The sequence below is a fragment of the Oncorhynchus clarkii genome, chromosome 20 (genome assembly GCF_045791955.1).
Source record: "Oncorhynchus clarkii lewisi isolate Uvic-CL-2024 chromosome 20, UVic_Ocla_1.0, whole genome shotgun sequence".
NCBI lineage: Eukaryota > Metazoa > Chordata > Actinopteri > Salmoniformes > Salmonidae > Oncorhynchus > Oncorhynchus clarkii.
The window spans coordinates 80594475-80619359 of NC_092166.1; the positions used below are offsets into that span (position 1 = coordinate 80594475).

The 24885-nt window shown below is 44.3% G+C and overlaps 1 protein-coding gene across 1 annotated transcript in view; it reads left to right on the plus strand.

The window, feature by feature from the left end:
• Window positions 1-16662, plus strand: part of LOC139376974 (dual specificity mitogen-activated protein kinase kinase 6-like) — a 49738-nt gene extending 33076 nt beyond the window's left edge. Inside the window, exons 7-12 of the mRNA XM_071120008.1 lie at window positions 5794-5845; window positions 6652-6779; window positions 8789-8866; window positions 9556-9695; window positions 13467-13512; window positions 14555-16662. Coding sequence (XP_070976109.1) covers window positions 5794-5845; window positions 6652-6779; window positions 8789-8866; window positions 9556-9695; window positions 13467-13512; window positions 14555-14632 — 522 coding nt within the window. The 3' untranslated portion in view covers window positions 14633-16662. The remainder of the gene's footprint in view (window positions 1-5793; window positions 5846-6651; window positions 6780-8788; window positions 8867-9555; window positions 9696-13466; window positions 13513-14554) is intronic.
• The last annotated feature ends 8223 nt before the right edge of the window (window positions 16663-24885 follow it).

Below are 24885 nucleotides of genomic sequence, written 5' to 3' on the forward strand. Positions count from 1 at the left end.
ACATACAAGTATTAGACACCATTTTAAAGAAACTTCTCGTTAATCCAACCACAGTGTCCGATTTCAAAAATACTCTTCGGCGAAAGCAGAACATATCATTATGTTAGCTCAGCAACTAGTCACAGAAAGCATACAGCCATTTTCCAACCAAAGAGACGAGTCACAAAAAGCAGAAATAGAGAAAATTAATCACTAACCTTTGATATTCTTTATCAGATGACACTCCTGGGACAACATGTTACACAATACATGTATGTTTTATTCGATCAAGTTTATGTTTATATCCAAAAACCTCAGTTTACATTTGGCTTTGCCTCCAAAACATCCTGTGAATTTGCAGGGAGCCACATCAATTTACAGAAATACTCATAATAAACATTGATAAAAAGGTACAAGTGTTATTCACAGAATTATAGATATACTTCTCCTTAATCCAACCGCTGTGTCAGACAACAAATCAAGCCAAACAGATATCCGCCATGTTGGAGTCAACAGAAGTCAGAAATAGCATTATAAATATTCACTTACCTTTGATCTTCATCAGAATGCACTCCCAGGAATCCCAGTTCCACAATAAATGTTTGATTTGTTAGGTAAAGTTCATCTTTGTCCAAATACCTCCTTTTTGTTTGCGCGTTTAGCACAGTCATCCAAATTCATGACGCGCGATTACTAGGTGCAGACGAAAAGTCAAAAAGTTCCGTTACAGTCCGTAGAAACATGTCAAACGAAGTATAGAACCAATCTTTAGGATATTTTTAACATAAATCTTCATTAATGTTCCAACCTGAGAATTCCTTTGTCTTCAGAAATGCAATGGAACTCAAGCTAACTCTCACGTGAACGCGCATGGTCAGCTCATGGGAGAGACCTTACTCAATCCTCTCTCATTCACCCCCACTTCACAGTAGAAGCATCAATCAAGGTTCTAAAGACTGTTGACATCTAGTGGAAGCCTTAGGAAGTGCAATATGACCCCATAGACACTGTATATTTGATAGGCAATGAGTTGAAAAACTACAAACCTCAGATTTCCCACTTCCTGGTTGGATTTTTCTCAGGTTTTCACCTGCCATATGCATTCTGTTATACTCACAGACAGTTTTAGAAACGTGTGTTTTCTATCCAAATCTACTAATAATATGCATATATTAGCAACTGGGACTGAGTAGCAAGCATTTTACTCTGGGCATGCTTTTCATCCAAACGTGAAAATGCTGCCCCCTATCCCGAACAGGTTAATTTGGGGACAGGTCAAAAAGCATTGAACATTTATGGCAATTTAGCTAGCTAAGTAGCTTGCACTTGCTAGGTAATTTGACCTTTTTAGCTAGCTTGCTGTTGCTAGCTAATTTGTCCTGGGATATAAACAGTTATTTTGCTTGAAATGCAGAAGGTCCTCTACACCGCCAATTAATCCACACGCAACTTTCATAAATTAAGTGCATTACAGCCACTGACTTTGTTCATCTTTCATTCACCCACGTGGGTATAACCAATGAGGAGATGGCACGTGGGTACCTGCTTCTATAAACCAATGAGGAGATGGGAGAGGCAGAACTTGGAGTGCGATCTGCGTCAGAAATAGTACTGACATCTATTTTAGCCCATGGCAACGCAGACGTCGTTGGCGCGCGCAATAATTGAATAACAGATTTCTGAATTTATTTTGCAGCGCAGTCAACCTGTAAGCCCAAACCAGATGGGATAGCGTATCGCTGCAAAATGTTGTATCCATGCTGGTTAAGTGTGCCTTGAATTCTAAATAAAGTAGACGGTTTGGGGGTACTTTGCTGGTGACACTATCACACCTCCTCCATAATTCAGTGGGAGCCACACATGCAGAGATCATCCGTTCACCTACTCTGCGTCTCAAAGACACGGCGGTTGGAACCAAAAATCTCAAATTTGGTCTCAACAGACCAAAGAACAGATTTCCACCGGTCTAATGTCCATTGTACGTGTTTCTTGGCCCATGCAAGTCTCTTATCTGTTACGTACCCCTCTTGGAGGAGGGAACGCAACACCCTGCTACAGCTCAACTCCCCGAGGAGTGAAAAAAACAGTATGATCTTAGGTGTGGGGAAGGACGGCAGAGGCAGAGAAAAATACAATTTACAGGGAATTTATTATGCCTTAACACAGTAATGTGGGGAAAAGGGGCTGGACGGAACCAAAGGAAGAGTAGTAAAAGTTAAGAGTCCCCTCACCTGCCTTCCCACTTCTTACCTAACCTTTAGCACCAACTGGTGCGCAAACCAAAATACAGAGTGGTACGCCCAGGTCTTACCCAGTGTGCATAGACAGATTCAATACTACGGGTTATGTATTCCCGCAGGCCTCTTGCCTAAACACTCCCAAGGTGCGTTCCCCTTCCCCCCCGGGAACAAATGAAACAGAATAATTACCAATACTTTAAGAGAACAATTTCAACAACCAAAAACACTAAGTCATATTGGCAGACACATACCTCTGATGGAGCGGCTACAAAATAATATCCACAAAACTTGTACTGACCGCCACAACAACCAACACAGGACATAAAACGACGCTCTCCTCCCTGAGGGAGGAACACTGGCTTTTATCAAGCTGGAGAAGGAGTTGGTCATTGAAGAGACAGCTGTTTCCCCTGACGAGAGGGAGGGGTCAGAGCTCCAATTAGCGATGGGGCCGACCAATCAGCTGCTTTAGGATTCCAGGAAGCCATTTCCTGAAACAAACCCACAACGCAGAAACTGGGGAGCGTAACAGTGTCTTTTAATAGTGGTTTCTTTGCAGCAATTCAACCATGAAGGCCTGATTCATGCAATCTCCTCTGAACAGTTGATGTTGAGATGTATCTGTTACTTGAACTCCGTGAAGCATTTATTTGGGCTGCAATTTCTGAGCCTGGTAACTCAGAAATCTGCAGCAGAGGTAACTCTGGGGTCTTCCTTTCCTGTGGCGGTCCTCATGAAAGCCAGTTTCATCATAATATGAACTTGAAACTTTTAAAGTTATTTACATTTTCCGCATTGACTGACCTTCATGTCGCTTCTTTTTGCTTATTTGAGCTGTTCTTGCCCTAATATGGACTTGGTCTTTTACCAAATAGGGTCATCTTCTGTATACCACCCTTACCTTGTCACAACACAACTGATTGGCTCAAACGCATTAAGAAGGAAAGCAATTCCACATATTAAGTTTTAACGAGGCACACCTGTTAATTGAAATGCATTCCAGGTGACTGACTACCTCATGAAGCTGGTTAAGAGAATGCCAAGTGTGAAAAGCTGTCAAGGCAAAGGGTGACTACTTTGAATAATCTTAAATATAAAATATGTAGATTTTTTTTATTACTACATGATTCTGTGTGTTATTTCATAGTTTTGAGGTCTTCTATTATTCTACAATGTATAAAGTAGTACAAATAAAGAAAAATCCTTGCATGAGTAGGTGTATCCAAATTTGTCTGGTACTAAGCCTATGTCAAATATTGACTGGCTCTCATCAAGCTGCCCACTCAATAAAACTTCAAACTGTAACCAGTGCCTGCAACCTGGTTCAGGTGGTCAGCCAACCTACCAGAGTATTTACAAACAGCACATGAATGAAATCATCAACATGTATTGATCACCTCTTTACTGCAGAAATGTGCTTTAAAGCAGTATCCAAATCCATAGGATGTAGTCATCACAATATAGTAGCCATATCTAGGAAAACCAAAGTTCCAAAGGCTGGGCCTAATATAGTGTCTAAGAGGTCATACATTATGTTTTGTAGTGATTCATATGTTGTTGATGTAAAGAATATTTGCTGGTCTGTGGTGTGTAATGAGGAGCAACCAGACGCTGCACTTGACATATTTATGAAATTGCTTATTCCAGTTACTAATAAGCATGCACCAATTAAGATAATTATTGTAAAAACTGTTAAATCCCCTTGGATTGTTAAGGAATTGAAAAATGTGTATGGTTGAGAGGGATGAGGCAAAAAGTATGGCATATAAGACTGGTAGCCCAACTGGCAAACGTACTGCTAATGAAGAAATCATGTGACTAAGCTAAATAAAAATCAACTATACAATGAAACAAAGATAAATTATATCAAGACTGATAGTAAAAAGCTTTGGAGCACCTTAAATGAAATTCTGGGGATAAAAGCCAACTCGGCGCCATCATTCATTGAATCAGATGGCTCATTTATCACAAAGCCCACTAATATTGCCAGCTACTTTAATGACTTTTTCATTGGTAAGATAAGCAAACATATCGATGACATGCCAACAACAGACACTGACACTACACATCCAAGTATATCTGACCAAATGATGGAAGACAAGAATTGTACTTTTGAATTCCTTGAAGTCAGTGTGGAAAAGGTGAAAAAAAATATTGCTGTCTATCAACAATAAGCCACCGGGGTCTGACAATCTTGATGGAAAATTACAGAGGATCATAGCAGACAATATTGCCACTCCTATTTGCCATATCTTCATTTTAAGCCTAAGGAAGCTTAAGTCCACCAGCCAAGAATAGTAAAGCCCCCTTTACAGGCTCAAATAACCAACCAATCAGCCTTTTACCAACCCTTAGTAAACTTCTGGAAAAAATGTGCATGTCACTTACTCAAATTACTGTTGATTGGCAAAGAGTGTCTTGTTAGATTTCAGTGCAGCTTTTGACATTATTGATCATAGTCTGCTGCTGGAAAACGTATGTGTTTTTGGCTTTACCCCCCCCCTCCCCGCTATGATGTAGATAAAGAGTTACTTGTATAATAGAACAGAAAGGGTGTTCTTTTAATGGAAACCTCTCAAACATAATCCAGGTCAAACCAGGAATTCCCCATGGTAGCTGTTTAGGCCCCTTGCTTTTCTCAGTCTTTACTAACAACATGCCACTGGCTTTGAGTAAGGCCAGTGTGTAAGGTATGCAGGTGACTCAACACTATACACGTCACGGCTGGCACGGTTATAGGTGGTCTGTGGTTGTGAGGCCGGTTGGATGTACTGTCAAATTCTCTAAAATGACATTGGAGGTGGCTTATGGTAGTGAAATGAACATTAAATTATCTGGCAGCAGCTCTGGTGGACATTCCTGCAGTCAGCATGCCAATTGCACGTTCCCTCAAAACTTGAGACATCTGTGGCATTGTGTTGTTTGACAAAACTGCACATTTTAGAGTGGTCTTTTGTTGTCCCTAGGACAAGGTTCACCTGTGTAATGATCATGCTGTTTAATCAGCTTCTTGATATGCCACACCTGTCAGGTGGATGGATTATCTCGACAAAGGAGAAATGCTCACCAACAGGGATGTAAAACAATTTGTGCACATTAGAGAGAAATAAGCTTTTTGTATAAAAATGTTCTGGGATCTTTTATTTCAGCTCATGAAACATGGGACCAACATTTTACATGTTGTGTTTATATTTTTGTTCAGTATATTAACATATTGCCAGTCTCTCGACCAAGAGGCTGTTATAATACAAAATTACCGAATTCATGCTAGATGTTTAATATACTAAGAATGAATAAATACTAGATGCAAACCAATGGGTATGTCTGGGAAGTTAGACCTGCATTCCCCATGTTGATATCCTTCTCCAGTTGCTGATATGTCTGTTCTGTTTTAATGTTCCAACCTTGTGTTCTGTTCTCATGTTCCAACCTTGTGTTCTGTTCTAATGTTCCAACCTTGTGTTCTGTTCTAATGTTCCAACCTTGTGTTCTGTTCTAATGTTCCAACCTTGTGTTCTGTTCTAATGTTCCAACCTTGTGTTCTGTTCTAATGTTCCAACCTCCCTCGTTACAGACAGTGAAGGCTCTGGAACATCTGCACAGCAATCTGTCAGTCATCCACCGAGGTAAGAACAAGCACAAAGTTAAATACAACGTTTTATATACGGTATGTTATGTATATCTCCCTCTTGGGTACACCTTACAACAGTTTGCACTAGTGTCCATCTTTTTAAATCTGGAAGCTTTAGCGGGGAACCTGCCACATCCGTTTGCGATGTAACAAAAACAACGATGTTACTTGAAACAGCATTTTACATAGCATTTTTACAGATGTGTTTTGTGGGCTGTGTTGAGCGAGACAGATACACTGCATCGTAGTTATGTTCCTGAGGCTAAGGAAATCACTTTAAAAGATGTTGGACAATAGGTCTGCATTGGACTAACTGACAATAGGTCTGCATTGGACTAACTGACAATAGGTCTGCATTGGACTAACTGACAATAGGTCTGCATTGGACTAACTGACAATAGGTCTGCATTGGACTAACTGACAATAGGTCTGCATTGGACTAACTGACAATAGGTCTGCATTGGACTAACTGACAATAGGTCTGCATTGGACTAACTGACAATAGGTCTGCATTGGACTAACTGACTTTCACTTCCATCTCACGCCACTCTTCTATTTCTCTGTTTTGTTTTCTCTCTCTCTCTCTCTCTCTCTCTCTCTCTCTCTCTCTCTCTCTCTCTCTCTCTCTCCTCTCTCTCTCACTCTCACTCTCTCACACTCTCTCACTCTCTCTCTCTCACTCTCACTCTCTCACACTCTCTCTCTCTCTCTCACTCTCTCTCTCTCTCTCTCTCTCACTCTCTCACTCTCTCTCTCTCTCTCTCTCTCTCTCACTCTCTCACTCTCACTCTCTCAACTCAGATGTGAAGCCATCCAACATATTGATCAACACCCAAGGGCAGGTGAAGATGTGTGACTTTGGGATCAGTGGTTACCTTGTGGACTCTGTGGCCAAGACCATGGACGCAGGCTGCAAGCCCTACATGGCGGTGAGCGGTTGTGTGGGGGTGGGTGGTTGTGGGTGAGCGGTTGTGTGGACTTGGGTGGTTGTGGGTGAGCGGTTGTGTGGGGGTGGGTGGTTGTGGGTGAGCGGTTGTGTGGGGGGGTGGGTGGTTGTGGGTATGCAGTGGTGAGCTACAATCCATCAAACAAGGAGCAGATGGGGCATGTGCGTCAATGCAGCATGCCGTTCAGACTTTGTGGCTGTGATATTATCTAGTGTGAAATCGTTAGCATGGCAGGTTTTGGTACCTTCTTGCCGTGGGCTAAAAACGAAAGAGATAATCATACCTGCTTGCTCTAATTGTGTAGTACCTCGTCTGTTCTCCTTTTCCTTTTCGGCATGGCCTCTGAAGTAGGCTATGGCAGTTTTTGTAATTTCTTTCCACCTTGACTTAGTGCTAGCGCGCTAGCTGACGGACATCTGGAATCTATCAATTTTGGGTTTCCCTGACTCCATCGGCCCGGCGAGGCGCCCTCCTCCCCCTCGCTTTGGTAGCTACCTCAGCCTGTACTTTTTTCAAAGTTTTACCAGGATGGGCCCCAGCCATCAATCTGTTCGTCTGCTCTACATTTATATTACATTTTAGTTCGCTATCTCTCTTTGCTTCTAATCTGTGGTTATGTTTTAGTTGTGTTCTAGCTGGTCTTCAGTAGTTGGGCTCTAGCTTGCCGACCATAACCATGGTTGTTGGCTAGGCTGGCTAGGCTAATAGCTAGTTGGCTAAATAGCTGACGTTAGCTGGCTGGCTAGCTTGCTGCATATAGCTAACATTCTTTGATAACTGGTTAGATGGTGTTAATCTATTTTCAAAACTTTGTTTTTTCTTTAATGCAGCTGTAAGCTAGGTGTTGATAGCAACTGGCTGACTCATGCACAGCTAGTAGGGCTAATGTTAGCAGGCTAGTTGGTTAGCAACCTTGCCAGTTGATTTGTATTGATACATTCATAAAGTATTTGCTTCTAAGTTGTCTGAAAATTTAACTAAAACCAGTAGTCATCAGTGGAAACGATTTGGTTTAATTTGAAGTTCTACATTTGAAGATATTTCTGCTGGAGTTTACATTATAGGGAGTAGGCTGGCTTGCCGGTCCTCCATATTACATCACACCCCAGAAAAACATTTTCCTTCAGCATGCTTCAGAATTCGGATAGGTTTTGCTTCCCGAGAGGCGCAGCGGTCTAAGGCACTGCATCGCACTGCTTGAGGCGCCACTACAGATCCTGGTTCGATCCCGGGCTGTGTCGCAGCTGGCCGCAACTGGGAGACCCATGAGGCGGCACACAATTGGCCCAGCGTCGTCCCGATTAGGGGAGGGTTTGGCAGGCCGGGATGTCCTCTTCCCATCGCGCTCTAGTGGCTGAGACGGTCGCCAGTTGTGCCGTGTTTCCTCCGACACTTTGGTGCGCCTGACTTCCGGGTTTAGCGAGTAGTGTGTCAAGAAGCAGTGCGGCTTGACAGGCTCGTGTTTCTGAGGATGCACGGCTCTCGACCTTCACCTCACCCGCGTCTGTACGGGAATTGCAGCCATGGGACGAGACTGTAACTACCAATTGGATATCACGAAATTGGGGAGAAAAAAGGGGTAAAAAGTATCTAAATATTTTATGTAAAAAAAAATAGAAAAGAGAGGTAACTTTGCATTGGGCCTTTTTGATGTGTTTACTAATGCAAATCCATATGTCAGACGTGGTAACGTTTATGCTAGCTACCCTTTTAATAACCTCCAGTGTGCCCAAACAGTGTGTCCACGGGGCCATTTGATTGACTGAGGCAGTCTTTTAGTGCCATGGTAACGCTCAGAGAACAGACCGGGCTGTGTGTGTTCAAGAGGTACAGATGACGGAGGAGGTTGGGTCGTCTAGGACAACTGTCAGTTAGCGACGCTAAAGTGATGTGTGTGTGTGTGTGTGTGTGTGTGTGTGTGTGTGTGTGTGTGTGTGTGTGTGTGCGTGTGTGTGTGTGTGTGTGTGTGTGTGTGTTATTCTGTCCCCTAGCCGGAGAGGATCAACCCAGAGACTAATCAGAAAGGCTACAATGTCAAGTCTGACATATGGAGTTTAGGAATCACTATGGTGAGTCTCTATTTTATATCATTTTTTATTATTAATATTTATGCAGATTTAATTTATTATAACAAAATTGTTATGTGATTATTACACTAGTAGGTCTATTTAAAAAAATATATATATATATACATTAAACTAGCAACCTCTGATACCGTAAGGTCAGGTACAGTAACTACAGATAAATAATTGTATTTTATTTTTCCTGAATGATGTCTTCACTATATAACCAGTACGTCATTGCCAGTAATAGCCTTAAGTGAGCAGATAAGAGTTCTATTGAATTGAAATGCATTTTGCTGTTCATATAAAACAGGTTCTTCATGTTCAAGAAAAAGCCCTGCCTTCTCTGTGAGACACGATGACACACTACGGCTCTGCTCTAGACTAACTGGTGTCTAGACATTTTATTAGGAGAGTTGTTACGTATTCCTAGCTCTCATTTGCACGTCCTGAACTGTGTCACACCCAAAGAACAGTTTTGGTTTTTAAAATAAATTTGATGGTCCTCCCCAACTGCCTATGGTAGTTTTCAGTAATGTAACACTGCCCAGGGTCATAATAAACCACCCAATTGCACACTTGTATGTACATCTTATTTCAATTTTCTGCATTTTATGTACAGTAATACAATGGTGCCTGACCTCTATTCCCTGTCATATCATGTGCCCTGTGATATCCTGTGCCCCCTTCTTCAGATTGAACTGGCCATCCTGCGGTTCCCCTATGACTCCTGGGGCACGCCCTTCCAGCAGCTGAAGCAGGTGGTGGAGGAACCATCGCCCCAGCTCCCTGCTGACCAGTTCTCCCCTGAGTTGGTTGACTTCACCTCCCTGTGGTATGTTCTCCTCTCCCTGTAAAGCTAGTCTGGTTCTATATCTGTTATGGCTGTCTTTCCAACTCTATGGTCATTGTTATGATTGTTATGACAGAGACGACAGTTAGAGTTGGCATCAGAAACAGATCTAGGACCAGGCTACCTGTAGATCACCTAGTCCCTCCAGGCTACCTGTAGATCACCTAGTCCCTCCAGGCTACCTGTAGATCACCTAGTTCCTCCAGGCTACCTGTACATCACCTAGTCCCTCCAGGCTACCTGTTCATCATCTAGTCCCTCCAGGCTACCTGTACATCACCTAGTCCCTCCAGGCTACCTGTACATCACCTAGTCCCTCCAGGCTACCTGTACATCACCTAGTCCCTCCAGGCTACCTGTTCATCATCTAGTCCCTCCAGGCTACCTGTTCATCATCTAGTCCCTCCAGGCTACCTGTTCATCATCTAGTCCCTCCAGGCTACCTGTTCATCATCTAGTTAGTCCCTCCAGGCTACCTGTACATCATCTAGTTAGTCCCTCCACGCTACCTGTACATCATCTAGTCCCTCCAGGCTACCTATAGATCACCTAGTCCCTCCAGGCTACCTGTACATCACCTAGTCCCTCCAGGCTACCTGTACATCATCTAGTTAGTCCTTCCAGGCTACCTGTACATCATCTAGTCCCTCCAAGCTACCTGTTCATCATCTAGTCCCTTCAGGCTACCTGTTCATCATCTAGTCCCTCCAGGCTACCTGTTCATCATCTAGTTAGTCCCTCCAGGCTACCTGTACATCATCTAGTTAGTCCCTCCACGCTACCTGTTCATCATCTAGTCCCTCCAGGCTACCTGTTCATCATCTAGTCCCTCCAGGCTACCTGTACATCATCTAGTTAGTCCCTCCAGGCTACCTGTTCATCATCTAGTCCCTCCAGGCTACCTGTTCATCATCTAGTCCCTCCAGGCTACCTGTACATCATCTAGTCCCTCCAGGTTACCTGTACATCATCTAGTCCCTCCAGGCTACCTGTTCATCATCTAGTCCCTCCAGGCTACCTGTTCATCATCTAGTCCCTCCAGGCTACCTGTACATCATCTAGTCCCTCCAGGCTACCTGTACATCATCTAGTCCCTCCAGGCTACTTGTACATCATCTAGTCCCTCCAGGCTACTTGTACATCATCTAGTTAGACCCTCCAGGCGACCTGTTCATCATCTAGTCCCTCCAGGCTACCTGTTCATCATCTAGTCCCTCCAGGCTACCTGTACATCATCTAGTTAGACCCTCCAGGCTACCTGTACATCATCTAGTCCCTCCAGGCTACCTGTTCATCATCTAGTCCCTCCAGGCTACCTGTACATCATCTAGTCCCTCCAGGCTACCTGTACATCATCTAGTCCCTCCAGGCTACCTGTACATCATCTAGTCCCTCCAGGCTACCTGTACATCATCTAGGGACTGTCTAGAGAGCTTGTTGGAGTGAGACTCACAAGACCATTTCTCTTGACAATTTTTCCCATGTTGTTGTAATAACCACATCCCTTTATGACCAGGTCTGAATGTGATGCATGTGCCCAGGTTCCGAAAGCTACCCTCTGTGGAGTGTCTTAACATTCACTCTCACCAGCCTGTTATGTCCACTGTTAGGTCTTCACACCAAGTATTTCCTATCTACTCATGTTGTGTTTTTCCCTTCCCGTAACCCATAATTGTTATGAATTTGTTTTACATGTAGACCTACGGTACAGAAACATAAATGTCATTTTCCCCAACAGTTTGAACCTTGCTCATCGGTTATCGTTGTCTGTTGTGTTGTACAATGTCGGCCCTAGTTTTGTCGGTCTTACGGCTGTCCAAAATGGAACCTATTGTTTCTGGTATGTAATGCACTGCATTTGACCAGTGCTGATCTCTGTTTGATAATTGGTCACATACTGCACATTGTGTATCCACATTCTAAGTAACATCTGAAGTCCTGTTATTACTCATGCATGCAGGTATTCATCATTCATCTCTTACCAGGATGTTTATCCCATGTTTAGCCAGGCTTTGGCATAATTTACCAGTAGAGCTGTGGTTTAATTCAGCCGGGTCAGATGTTAAAGCTGGATTTTCCAGAAGTGGATCAACAGCATTGTTTTATACCCCGGTGACTCAACTGTTTATGTGACAATAGGAAATTGGAATACCTGAGCAAACCTCTCCTCTGGCTTGAATAGAGACTATCCTCCTGTTGAAGAGGGGTCTATAAACATTTAAAAGGGAAGAGTGGTCTATAAACATGTAAAATGGGGCATAGGGGATACTCTTACCTCACCCCACAATATCAGGCATACACACTAGAGCCCTGCACAGGCATGCATTTTCTCAGCCCTCATGCTTACAAAGCCTCAGCCCTACCCTAGCCATGCCCACAAAGTCTGGCCCTACTCTACCCAGGCCCACAAAGTCTGGCCCTACTCTACCCAGGCCCACAAAGTCTGGCCCTACTCTACCCAGGCCCACAAAGTCTGGCCCTACTCTACCCAGGCCCACAAAGTCAGGCCCTACTCTACCCAGGCCCACAAAGTCTGGCCCTACTCTACCCAGGCCCACAAAGTCTGGCCCTACTCTACCCAGGCCCACAAAGTCTGGCCCTACTCTACCCAGGCCCACAAAGTCAGGCCCTACTCTACCCAGGCCCACAAAGTCAAGCCCTACTCTACCCAGGCCCACAAAGTCAAGCCCTACTCTACCCAGGCCCACAAAGTCAAGCCCTACTCTACCCAGGCCCGATTTGCTTTTGCCAAATGATAGGAAATCAGAAATAACTTCCTCCGTTAGTGTCCGTTAGGCACAGCTGCACAACATAGCTCTTAAAGGGGCAGTGGCGTCTTTAAAAGGAAAATGACATACTTTGTAATTAGAATCCCCAAAATAAAATGTTGAGTGAATAAGAATGAGTAATGAATGATATGTATTCATATTTATAATACAGTTGTTAGTATTCTTAATAATGACAATCTGGATGTGTCCAATGGGGTAAATGCAGATGGATAAACCCTAATTATGCTGCATGTTATAGGCTGAAGTTGATCGTGCTTATTGCTAATAGCACATCTGATAATATAGGCCATGCATAGAAATTGTACTTTAGATGGTGTCAGCGTCATTTTTTATTTTAATACATTTTGAGGTGTAATGTCCTTTCTAAAAAAAGTCACCAGAACTGAGCTTTTCACTCCTTCTACATGTAAATTATCTCGACGAAGATCCCGGACCCTCTAAGCAAGGGGACTGGAATTAGGCAATCTCGCAGTTTTAATATGTACAAAATTAACCTCTTTCTCTAAAAGCATGATGGTCATGACTTTCTTAGATGAAAGGGGAGGTTAACTTTGCCCCAGACAACCAATCAAATCCAGTTTCAGTAAGAAGACGTCTACTTGGCCCCAGACAACCAATCAAATCCAGTTTCAGTAAGAAGACGTCTACTTGGCCCCAGACAATCAATCTGAGATCCACTTAAGTTTCAGTCATGGCATTTATTTGTTGCTTTTACCCCTGAGCTAATGAACTCCCACATGGCAGAAGGGAGGATAGATCACATGCTGCACACTGTACTACACATTTTTATTATTTTTATCTCTGTCTCTCTCTTTCGTTTCTTCTCAACTGTTATTTTTACTCTGTTAACAGTTCCACGTTCGCTTGCAGCTGATGCAATCATTCAGTCTGCCTGGACTGGGGAGATACGCTACCAGATATTATGAATCTAATCTTCTATCTCGTTGCCCATTTTCATTCTCAGCTTAAAGAAAAATTCCAAAGAGCGGCCAAACTACCCAGAACTCATGGTGAGTGTGTTTTGAATTATGTTATGTGGACACAATAATGTGTCCTCTTGCATTTACTCTTAGTTCACCACTAGATGGCAGACTTAGTCCAGTGATACATCATGTTTTGTAATCAATCAAATGTATTTATGAAGCCCTTCTTACACCAGCTTACACCAGCTGATGTCTCAAAGTGCTGTACAGAAACCCAGCCTAAAACCACCAAACAGCAAGCAATGCAGGTGTAGAAGCACGGTGGCTAGGAAAAAACTCCCTAGAAAGGCCAAAACCTAGGAAGAAACCTAGAGAGGAACCAGGCTATGAGGGGTGGCCAGTCCTCTTCTGGCTGTGCCGGGTGGAGATTATAACAGAACATGGCCAAGATGTTCAAATGTTCATAGATGACCAGCATGGTCAAATAATAATAATCACAGTGGTTGTAGAGGGTGCCACAGGTCAGCACCTCAGGAGTAAATGTCAGTTGGCTTTTCATAGCCGATCATTCAGAGTATCTCTACCGTTCCTGCTGTCTCTAGAGAGTTGAAAACAGCAGGTCTGGGACAAGGTAGCACGTCCGGTGAACAGGTCAGGGTTCCATAGCCGCAGGCAGAACAGTTGAAACTGGAGCAGCAGCACGACCCGGGGGACTGGGGACAGCAAGGAGACATCAGGCCAGGTAGTCCTGAGGCATGGTCCTAGGGCTCAGGTCCTCCGAGAGAGAGTTAGAGAGAGCATACTTAAATTCACACAGGACACCGGATAAGACAGGAGAAATACTCCAGATACTCCTGCTATAATTTATGTGTCAGGGGGCTAGGGTCAGTCTGTTGACCCTAGCCCCCTGACACATAAATTATAGCAGCATAAATATTGGAGGCTGACAGGGGGGTCGGGAGACACATCATCTCCCCATTTAATCATCTCCCCAATTAGTTTAGATTTTTATCCAATCAATGCTATTGATTATATGTCAAACTGTTGTTGAGGATATTATTTTAATGTTATATTTGATTCTGCATAAATCAGTCTTTTCTTTTCTTGTGGTTTCTTCTCTCCATCCCAGCAACATCCCTTCTTCATCTCCCATGAATCCTTAGACACCGACGTGGCTAGCTTTGTCAAGGTCATCCTCGGGGACTGACGAGCGCTCTGATCAAACCCAACCCAATGCTCTGACCAATGGCCACGGGGGAGGCGGACCTACAAAAAAAAGCACCAATCACAAACCCTATTACCTGCGGGACTCCACCCCCTCCCTAGTTCCCGACCCCCTCCCTTTGGCACAGTGCAGATGGACATTAGAGGAACTCAGAGGAACTGAGTGAGGAGTTAACCTTAAGGCCTTAAGGCCCTTGCATATTAGATATGGGCAGGGGGCCAAGATGGGGGAAATTACTGGAATTTTCAGTATTGGAGCACCGGTCCATATATAATCTGGATTCATTTAAATGTATAATAATATCTGTCTGAAATGTGATTTCCCCCTCTCCTCGACCTCAAATTTGTCCCACCCTTGTTACTGTACTAGACCCAGTACTAAAACAGATTTCATTGTTAAATGTTAGTGAATTAAGCAACGTGTGGATTATGCCCTGTCCTATACAGTACCACAGCATGAGTCATAATACCCATAAAACCTAGCGGTCAAACAGGGAAATATTTCCAATCTTTTTTTCTGCCATTCATTTTTCCCCATTGGGGAGTTTAGAAACACTTATAATAAGGGCTGTGTTTGATGTCCCCTTACATGACGTTTTGATTACCATGTAAATCTCTCTCAGTCTTTCATCAATATATTCGCCTGTATTTACCCCCCCCAAAAATGAAATGCTTAATTAGCTGCTAATGTTGCTATCATAAAGATCTACAAATGTCGTGATGATCTGGACTGCCGAATCGAGGCAAAGGTAAGAATCTCTGGATCACAGGAGGCTGCTGAGGGGAGGCTCATAATAACGGCTGGAATGGCATCAAACACAAGAAAACCATGTGTTGTGGCCTCCCAGGTGGCGCAGTGGTTAAGGGCGCTGTACTGCAGCGCCAGCTGTGCCATCAGAGTCCCTGGGTTCGCGCCCAGGCTCTGTCGTAACCGGCCGCGACCGGGAGGTCCGTGGGGCTACGCACAATTGGCCTAGCGTCGTCCGGGTTAGGGAGGGTTTGGCCGGTAAGGGATGTCCTTGACTCATCGCGCACCAGCGACTCCTGTGGCGGGCCGGGCGCAGTGCACGCTAACCAAGGTTGCCAGGTGCACGGTGTTTCCTCCGACACATTGGTGCGGCTGGCTTCCGGGTTGGATGCGCGCTGTGTTTTAAGAAGCAGTGCGGCTTGGTTGGGTTGTGTATCGGAGGACGCATGACTTTCAACCTTCGTCTCTCCCGAGCCTGTACGGGAGTTGTAGCGATGAGACAAGATAGTAGCTACTACAACAATTGGAAACCACGAAATTGAGGAGAAAAAAGGGGTGAAAAAAAAAAAAAAAAGAAACCATGTGTTGGATACCATTCCATTAATTGTGTTTCAGCCATCCTCCCCAATTAAGGGGACACCAGCCGCCTGTGCTCTAGATTAATTATCTGATATTAGTAATTAATAAATCCCTGCAAGCTGTGCATTTCTTTAAGTGGGCAATTCTGTGAAGTGTCTTGTGCAAGTTTTAATTTGACACAATACCTGTTAGCAAAGGTGTATTTTTATTGATTTATTTTTACGTTTAATTTGATTTGATGTGCAGGAGCTTGCAGGGATTTGTAATGTGCGTGTTGTCTGCTTTGTGCAGGAGCTTGCAGGGATTTGTAATGTGCGTGTTGTCTGCTTTGTGCAGGAGCTTGCAGGGATTTGTAATGTGCGTGTTGTCTGCTGTGATGCTAATAAGCATTTGTTTAAATCTGAAAGTCATCTTGTCCTAGAGAGATTTACATGGTTACCATAACGTCACGTCGGGCTGAACAGCCCTTATTTTAAGTGTTTCTAAACTCTAAAACTCTAAACTCCCCAACGGGGATAAATGAATGGTAGAAAAAACGATCGGAACCATTTCCCTGTTTGACCGCTAGGTTTCATGGGTATTAGGACACCTCCACTGTGGGTCTCTATTGGTCAACCCCTGAAATATTTTCAAACCCAATGTTAGAAAACAGAAAACAGTTTTTAAAAAACAAAACAAAACAAAAACAACTGAAAGTGATATGAATACATCTATGTATTATTACTCAAGCTCAAGTGTTGTATTGGTTTACTAATTCACTGCATGTACAGAAAATATATAATATAGAATGGGACTGGTATCAGTCGCCTGTGAAAGGACCGAGAGATTCAGATTCTCAACTGTCCGGTGGTTGAGCAGTACACAAGTCTGTAATGGTTGGAGGTCTCATTCAGAAGTGCAGTGGGTTTGTCAATGGAAGTTACTGCTCTTTGCTCTCAACTGCTCTCTCGTGTATAGGTCTACTACACATTGTGGGCTTTGTGTGTGTGTTCGGTGTCTCTGTGTGTGTGTGTGTGTGTGTGTTCGGTGTCTCTGTGTGTGTGTGTGTGTTCGTTGTCTCTGTGTGTGTGTGTGTGTTCGGTGTCTCTGTGTGTGTGTGTGTTCGTTGTCTCTGTGTGTGTGTGTGTGTGTGTGTGAGGAGTGTGCGTCTGTGTTTATGTGGGCTCCTTCTATGTGTGTTACATGGGTTGAAAGTGAAGTATATGTGGTCGTTGTGGTCCTAGTCACTTCCTGAATTTTCTTCGCTTCTGAGCCAGTCACAATACTTTCTACCACTGTATGTTGAACTGGAATAGACTAATAGTTATACTGCTATTATTTTTATTATTATTATTATTATATAGCTTCTATTTATGTATACTGATGAGATACAGGATACTGATATATATTAACTGCTGTTTTCCCTTTGAAAACTTAGTATTAACAATATACCGTCTTATTTTACTGCGTGTGCGTGTGTGTGTGTGTGTGTGTGTGGTGTCGTTCTTGACAGAATGCTTTAATGAATCAGTTACTTATAACACAAGCCTTATCTGTGCCTCTAAAAATACAGAAAACAAAATAACTGTTGCCAGGGAAATGAGATGTTCTGTATTCAACAAGGCAAGTCCCCCCCCCCCCCCCCACACACACACACACACTTTATTCACTCGGGCATGTGCCCCTTTCTGTCCAATGGGGTAATTTATGGACAATATTTAGGGTGTGCCCCTTTTGGCTCAAGAACAACCCCAGAGGCAAACATCATGTACAGTCCTTTAGTTCACTGTTAACTCCTCCACATTACTCGATATAATCATCAAATCTACTCTACCTGTTGAACACTGCAGGAGCATATCGACTCACAATTAGCTTGCACAGGTTCTATAATGGAGCTGTTTTTGCACTTACCCCCCCTCCCTCCTCCCCATTTTTCTTTATCATTAAGTTGACCTATTTGGACGACAGTATCATATTAACTCACCACTTGCTTGCATAGGCTTCAAAATGTATTTGTTAGCATACTCTCTCACCCCTCTCCACCCCGACCGAACCCAGTCTACTAGATTGTGACAGTCGTGTCAGTCTTTGGTTTCACAACTGTGGGATGAATAGAGTCTGACGTATGCAGTGGTAGTTCGATGTCGTGTCAAAACACATACAACTCATTTACATGAGATTCAAAATACATTAAAAAAAAAAATAATAATAATAATAATTAAACACTTCTGAAACTGTAGTCTAGTTTGCCGGAAGTTGCTTGTTATTCGTGTGTTGGCTGATACTGTATAGAGGACGACGTCCGTTACTCTACTGCTGCTTTCTGAGAGTGACTGGCAAGATGGCTGATGCTCCTGAGCCTCTGCTAGGATGGAAGTACTACTGTAAACGTTACGATGCTTTCTGAGAGTGACTGGCCAGATGGCTGATGCTCCTGAGCCTCTGCTAGGATGGAAGTACTACTGTAAACGTCCGATGCTTTCTGAGAGTGACTGGCCAGACTATGCAAACATCCATGCGTTGATGTCCTCCGCTTGTCTGTAGAGACAATCAGCCCTGGGCTATAAAACCTTTCCTGTCCTTATCTATATGTGCTGTTGTAGCACCTCCCGCTTTCAACCACCATCCGAGAGCCCAGACCATTACCAGATCCCCTGCGTTCAACCACCATCCGAGAGCCCATACCATTACCAGACCCCCTGCGTTCAACCACCATCCGAGAGCCCATACCATTACCAGACCTAGTGCGTTCAACCACCATCCTAGAGCCCATACCATTACCAGACCCCCTGCGTTCATCCACCATCCGAGAGCCCATACCATTACCAGACCTACTGTGTTCAACTACCATCCAAGAGTCCATACCATTACCAAACCTACTGCGTTCAACCACCATCCGAGAGCCCATACCATTACCAGATCTACTGCATTCAACCACCATCCGAGAGCCCAGACCATCACCAGACCCCCTGCGTTCAACCACCATCCGAGAGCCCAGACCATCACCAGACCCCCTGCGTTCAACCACCATCTGAGAGCCCAGACCATCACCAGACCCCCTGCGTTCAACCACCATCCGAGAGCCCAGACCATTACCAGACCTACTGCATTCAACCACCATCCGAGAGCCCAGACCATCACCAGACCCCCTGCGTTCAACCACCATCCGAGAGCCCAGACCATCACCAGACCCCCTGCGTTCAACCACCATCCGAGAGCCCATACCATCACCAGACCCCCTGCGTTCAACCACCATCTGAGAGCCCAGACCATCACCAGACCCCCTGCGTTCAACCACCATCCGAGAGCCCATACCATTACCAGACCCCCTGCGTTCAACCACCATCCGAGAGCCCATACCATCACCAGACCCCCTGCGTTCAACCACCATCTGAGAGCCCAGACCATCACCAGACCCCCTGCGTTCAACCACCATCCGAGAGCCCATACCATTACCAGACCCCCTGCGCTCAACCACCACCCGAGAGCCCAGACCATCACCAGACCCCCTGCGTTCAACCACCATCTGAGAGCCCAGACCATCACCAGACCCCCTGCGTTCAACCACCATCCGAGAGCCCAGACCATCACCAGACCCCCTGCGTTCAACCACCATCCGAGAGCCCAGACCATTACCAGACCTACTGCATTCGACCACCATCAGACCTACTGCATTCAACCACCACCATCATGATTGCTAAGGTCTGGTCACCCACAATGTGACGCTGTTTTCCCCCTGCAGCTTCTGAAAGCCACTGAGGTCTTAAAGACCAGCGTCTCTTTTGAACAGTGTTCCACTGTTGGCTTTTCTAATGTTGCATGACTGTTACTGTCTTCTGCTGGTCCAATGTTTTATAATATTAGATAGATTATATGCTCATAAGATTCAAGTCATGAAACCAAAATATATTGCTTTAGTATTAGAACTAATGGTCTGTCCAGAAGCCATCTCCCACAATTTTGAATTGGTCACATCATCCCTGCTTTCTTTTGTCATTTAAAAAAAATGTTTTAACTCTTTCTCTCAGACTGTTCCTGTCCTGTCTCTTCCTAGAAATAGCTCTGAGTCTTAGTGTGGCCACCCACGGATGTCCTTGCCAGGTCCCTAATGGGCCCAGTCTCCTCTCTATTCTTCACACATACCCTCATCATCACTCTGATTTATTCATTGGGTGGGCCAAGGAGCTGGAACACATGAGTTCAGGCTGAGGAGAGAGAGACTAATTCTGGGACATGGTGTCCGTACCCACCTATCCCTTTGTGACCGACTCTTACTATCAAACAGCTTGCCAGAGCCCACGCAAGACGTGCAATATTTGGTTCTGTGTGTCAAGATTTGTGCCCTGATTGGAGAGATGATGGGGCTGGTAGTAGAATTCAGGTTGTTAGTGATGCTGTTCCCATCTGCTAGTTATCATATCAGTCATTTTTAGCCCTTTTATTTGAACTTTTCTTGATGATGTTTAGGCCTATCTATCGTTAGCATCATATGACGTTTCCTACAGCTTGCATTTGGTGAAAGGAAGTTTTAGCTCAGCCAATGTTAGGGGCAGTTAAGAACAAATTCTTATTTTACAATGACGGCCTACTCCGGCCAAACCTGGACAACACTGGGCCAATTGTGCGCCGCCCGATGAGACTCCCAATCACGGCCGGTTGTGATAAAGCTTGAAATCGAACCAGGGTCTGTAGGGACGCCTCTAGCACTGAGATGCAGTGCCTTAGACCTCTGAACCACTCGCAAGTTTGGGGGGGGGGGGGGTTCTTCGATTCCTGTAAATATCTAAACTACACAGTTATTCCAACAAGGATAATTCTCCCTCGTGGGAACATTTTCCCACGTCCCCATGAGGACAAAAAAATATTTTAGGTTTAGTGGTTAGGGTTAGTATGAGAGGTTTGGGTTATGGTTACGTGTTAAGGTTAGGGTTAGTATGAGAGGTTTGGGTTATGGTTACGTGTTAAGGTTAGGGTTAGTATGAGAGGTTTGGGTTATGGTTACGTGTTAAGGTTAGGGTTAGTATGAGAGGTTTGGGTTATGGTTACGTGTTAAGGTTAGGGTTAGTATGAGAGGTTTGGGTTATGGTTACGTGTTAAGGTTAGGGTTAGTATGAGAGGTTTGGGTTATGGTTACGTGTTAAGGTTAGGGTTAGTATGAGAGGTTTGGGTTATGGTTACGTGTTAAGGTTAGGATTAGTATGAGAGGTTTGGGTTATGGTTACGTGTTAAGGTTAGGGTTAGTATGAGAGGTTTGGGTTATGGTTACGTGTTACGGTTAGGGTTAGTATGAGAGGTTTGGGTTATGGTTACGTGTTATGGTTAGGATTAGTATGAGAGGTTTGGGTTATGGTTACGTGTTAAGGTTAGGGTTAGTATGAGAGGTTTGGGTTATGGTTACGTGTTAAGGTTAGGGTTAGTATGAGAGGTTTGGGTTATGGTTACGTGTTAAGGTTAGGGTTAGTATGAGAGGTTTGGGTTATGGTTACGTGTTAAGGTTAGGGTTAGCTCTTAGGGAAAATAGGATTTTGTAAGGAAATACATTTTAGGTCCCCATGAAGATTGAAGAACATAAGATGTGTGTGTGTTATGGAGCGTGTCTAAGTCAGTGGACAGGCTGGAGGGCAGTGCTATATTTATCCTCTCTGTTCCTGAACTGAGCTGGAGGGCAGTGATATATTTATCCTCTCTCTTCCTGAACTGAGCTGGAGGGCAGTGCTATATTTATCCTCTCTCTTCCTGAACTGAGCTGGAGGGCAGTGCTATATTTATCCTCTCTGTTCCTGAACTGAGCTGGAGGGCAGTGATATATTTATCCTCTCTCTTCCTGAACTGAGCTGGAGGGCAGTGCTATATTTATCCTCTCTGTTCCTGAACTGAGCTGGAGGGCAGTGATATATTTATCCTCTCTGTTCCTGAACTGAGCTGGAGGGCAGTGATATATTTATCCTCTCTCTTCCTGAACTGAGCTGGAGGGCAGTGCTATATTTATCCTCTCTGTTCCTGAACTGAGCTGGAGGGCAGTGATATATTTATCCTCTCTGTTCCTGAACTGAGCTGGAGGGCAGTGATATATTTATCCTCTCTGTTCCTGAACTGAGCTGGAGGGCAGTGATATATTTATCCTCTCTGTTCCTGAACTGAGCTGGAGGGCAGTGCTATATTTATCCTCTCTGTTCCTGAACTGAGCTGAACCCTCCTGGAAGATACTAAGACCAGTCATGTCTGCCACACACACACACACACACACACACACACACACACACACACACACACACACACACACACACACACACACACAGGCTCTCCCAGGGAGCCAGACGTGCATGATGGAAGGATGATTTCCTGCCTCTCTCTCGTGTGTGGGTTGGTCGGTCTGTGTGGGTTGGTCGATGTGTGTGTGTGTGTTCAAGTCGGTGGTTCTATTTGCGTGCTCATTAGTAGTACCCACCTGCTGTTGAAATCGTCACCCAGGGTTTGTCACCGTGGCAGGACGTCACAGTGGAAAATATGTCCAGTCAACTATCCATCCTCACGTGTGTTGTCATATCCCACTGTCTGATTCTTCCAGGTTTCTGACTTATCCCATTTAGTTTTTCCCAGCCGTGTATTTTGGGACTTTGTATTGGTAAAACGGGAATTATTCTTTCGGGAATTGGAGAGTCGGTTATTCATTTTAAAAAGTCACAGGTCACAGGTCACAGGTAGGGATGAGTCATTGTCTGAAAAGTGGAAACCTAAGAATCATAGGATGCTGTTTTTGTCGCCATCGTCCTCATCCTCTTCCTTCTCATGGCTGATAAAACCAGTGACATGATGACTTCCCATCCAAACTGGAAATGAAAACGTCTTCGTCAGTTTGTACTTTCCCCATTGTTAATGTTAGTTTCTGGAATACAGCTGTTGTCTTCGCTACTCTTTTCAGAAGCTGTACATTTAGTCGAATTGCTGTTCTATTATGCATTTACCAGACTATATCAAGTGTAAATGTGTTGTGTTTGTGAAGTGTGTGAAAACTATGCTTTTGTTTTCACACATTATTGCAAAAATATTTTTGCTTAAATGTTCTTTGTTAAGGTGAGCTGTGTAGCCATCACACTCACTCTGTTAAGGTGAGCTGTGTAGCCATCACACTCACTTTGTTAAGGTGAGCTGTGTAGCCATCACACTCACTCTGTTAAGGTAAGCTGTGTAGCCATCACACTCACTTTGTTAAGGTGAGCTGTGTAGCCATCACACTCACTTTGTTAAGGTGAGCTGTGTAGCCATCACACTCACTTTGTTAAGGTGAGCTGTGTAGCCATCACACTCACTCTGTTAAGGTGAGCTTTGTAGCCATCACACTCACTTTGTTAAGCTGAGCTGTGTAGCCATCAGACTCACTTTGTTAAGGTGAGCTGTGTAGCCATCTTTGTTAAGGTGAGCTGTGTAGCCATCACACTCACTTTGTTAAGGTGAGCTGTGTAGCCATCACACTCACTTTGTTAAGCTGAGCTGTGTAGCCATCAGACTCACTTTGTTAAGGTGAGCTGTGTAGCCATCTTTGTTAAGGTGAGCTGTGTAGCCATCACACTCACTTTGTTAAGGTGAGCTGTGTAGCCATCTTTGTTAAGGTGGGCTGTGTAGCCATCACACTCACTTTGTTAAGGTGAGCTGTGTAGCCATCTTTGTTAAGCTGAGCTGTGTAGCCATCACACTCACTTTGTTAAGGTGAGCTGTGTAGCCATCACACTCACTTTGTTAAGGTGAGCTGTGTAGCCATCTTTGTTAAGCTGAGCTGTGTAGCCATCTTTGTTAAGGTGAGCTGTGTAGCCATCACACTCACTTTGTTAAGGTGAGCTGTGTAGCCATCTTTGTTAAGGTGAGCTGTGTAGCCATCACACTCACTTTGTTAAGGTGAGCTGTGTAGCCATCACACTCACTCTGTTAAGGTGAGCTGTGTAGCCATCACACTCACTTTGTTAAGCTGAGCTGTGTAGCCATCAGACTCACTTTGTTAAGGTGAGCTGTGTAGCCATCTTTGTTAAGGTGAGCTGTGTAGCCATCACACTCACTTTGTTAAGGTGAGCTGTGTAGCCATCACACTCACTTTGTTAAGCTGAGCTGTGTAGACATCAGACTCACTTTGTTAAGGTGAGCTGTGTAGCCATCTTTGTTAAGGTGGGCTGTGTAGCCATCACACTCACTTTGTTAAGGTGAGCTGTGTAGCCATCACACTCACTTTGTTAAGGTGAGCTGTGTAGCCATCACACTCACTTTGTTAAGGTGAGCTGTGTAGCCATCTTTGTTAAGGTGAGCTGTGTAGCCATCACACTCACTTTGTTAAACTGAGCTGTGTAGCCATCTTTGTTAAGGTGAGCTGTGTAGCCCTCACACTCACTTTGTTAAGCTGAGCTGTGTAGCCATCTTTGTTAAGCTGAGCTGTGTAGCCACCAGACTCACTTTGTTACGCTGAGCTGTGCAGCCATCTTTGTTACGGTGAGCTGTGTAGCCATCACACTCACTTTGTTAAGGTGAGCTGTGTAGCCATCTTTGTTAAGCTGAGCTGTGTAGCCATCTTTGTTAAGCTGGGCTGTGTAGCCATCTTTGTTAAGCTGAGCTGTGTAGCCATCTTTGTTAAGCTGAACTGTGTAGCCATCTTTGTTAAGCTGAGCTGTGTAGCCATTTTTGTTAAGCTGAGCTGTGTAGCCATCTTTGTTAAGCTGAGCTGTGTAGCCATCTTTGTTAAGCTGAGCTGTGTAGCCATTTTTGTTAAGCTGAGCTGTGTAGCCACCTTTGTTAAGCTGGGCTGTGTAGCCATCTTTGTTAAGCTGGGCTGTGTAGACATCTTTGTTAAGTTGAGCTGTGTAGCCATCACACTCACTTTGTTAAGCTGAGCTGTGTAGCCATCTTTGTTAAGCTGAGCTGTGTAGCCATCTTTGTTAAGCTGAGCT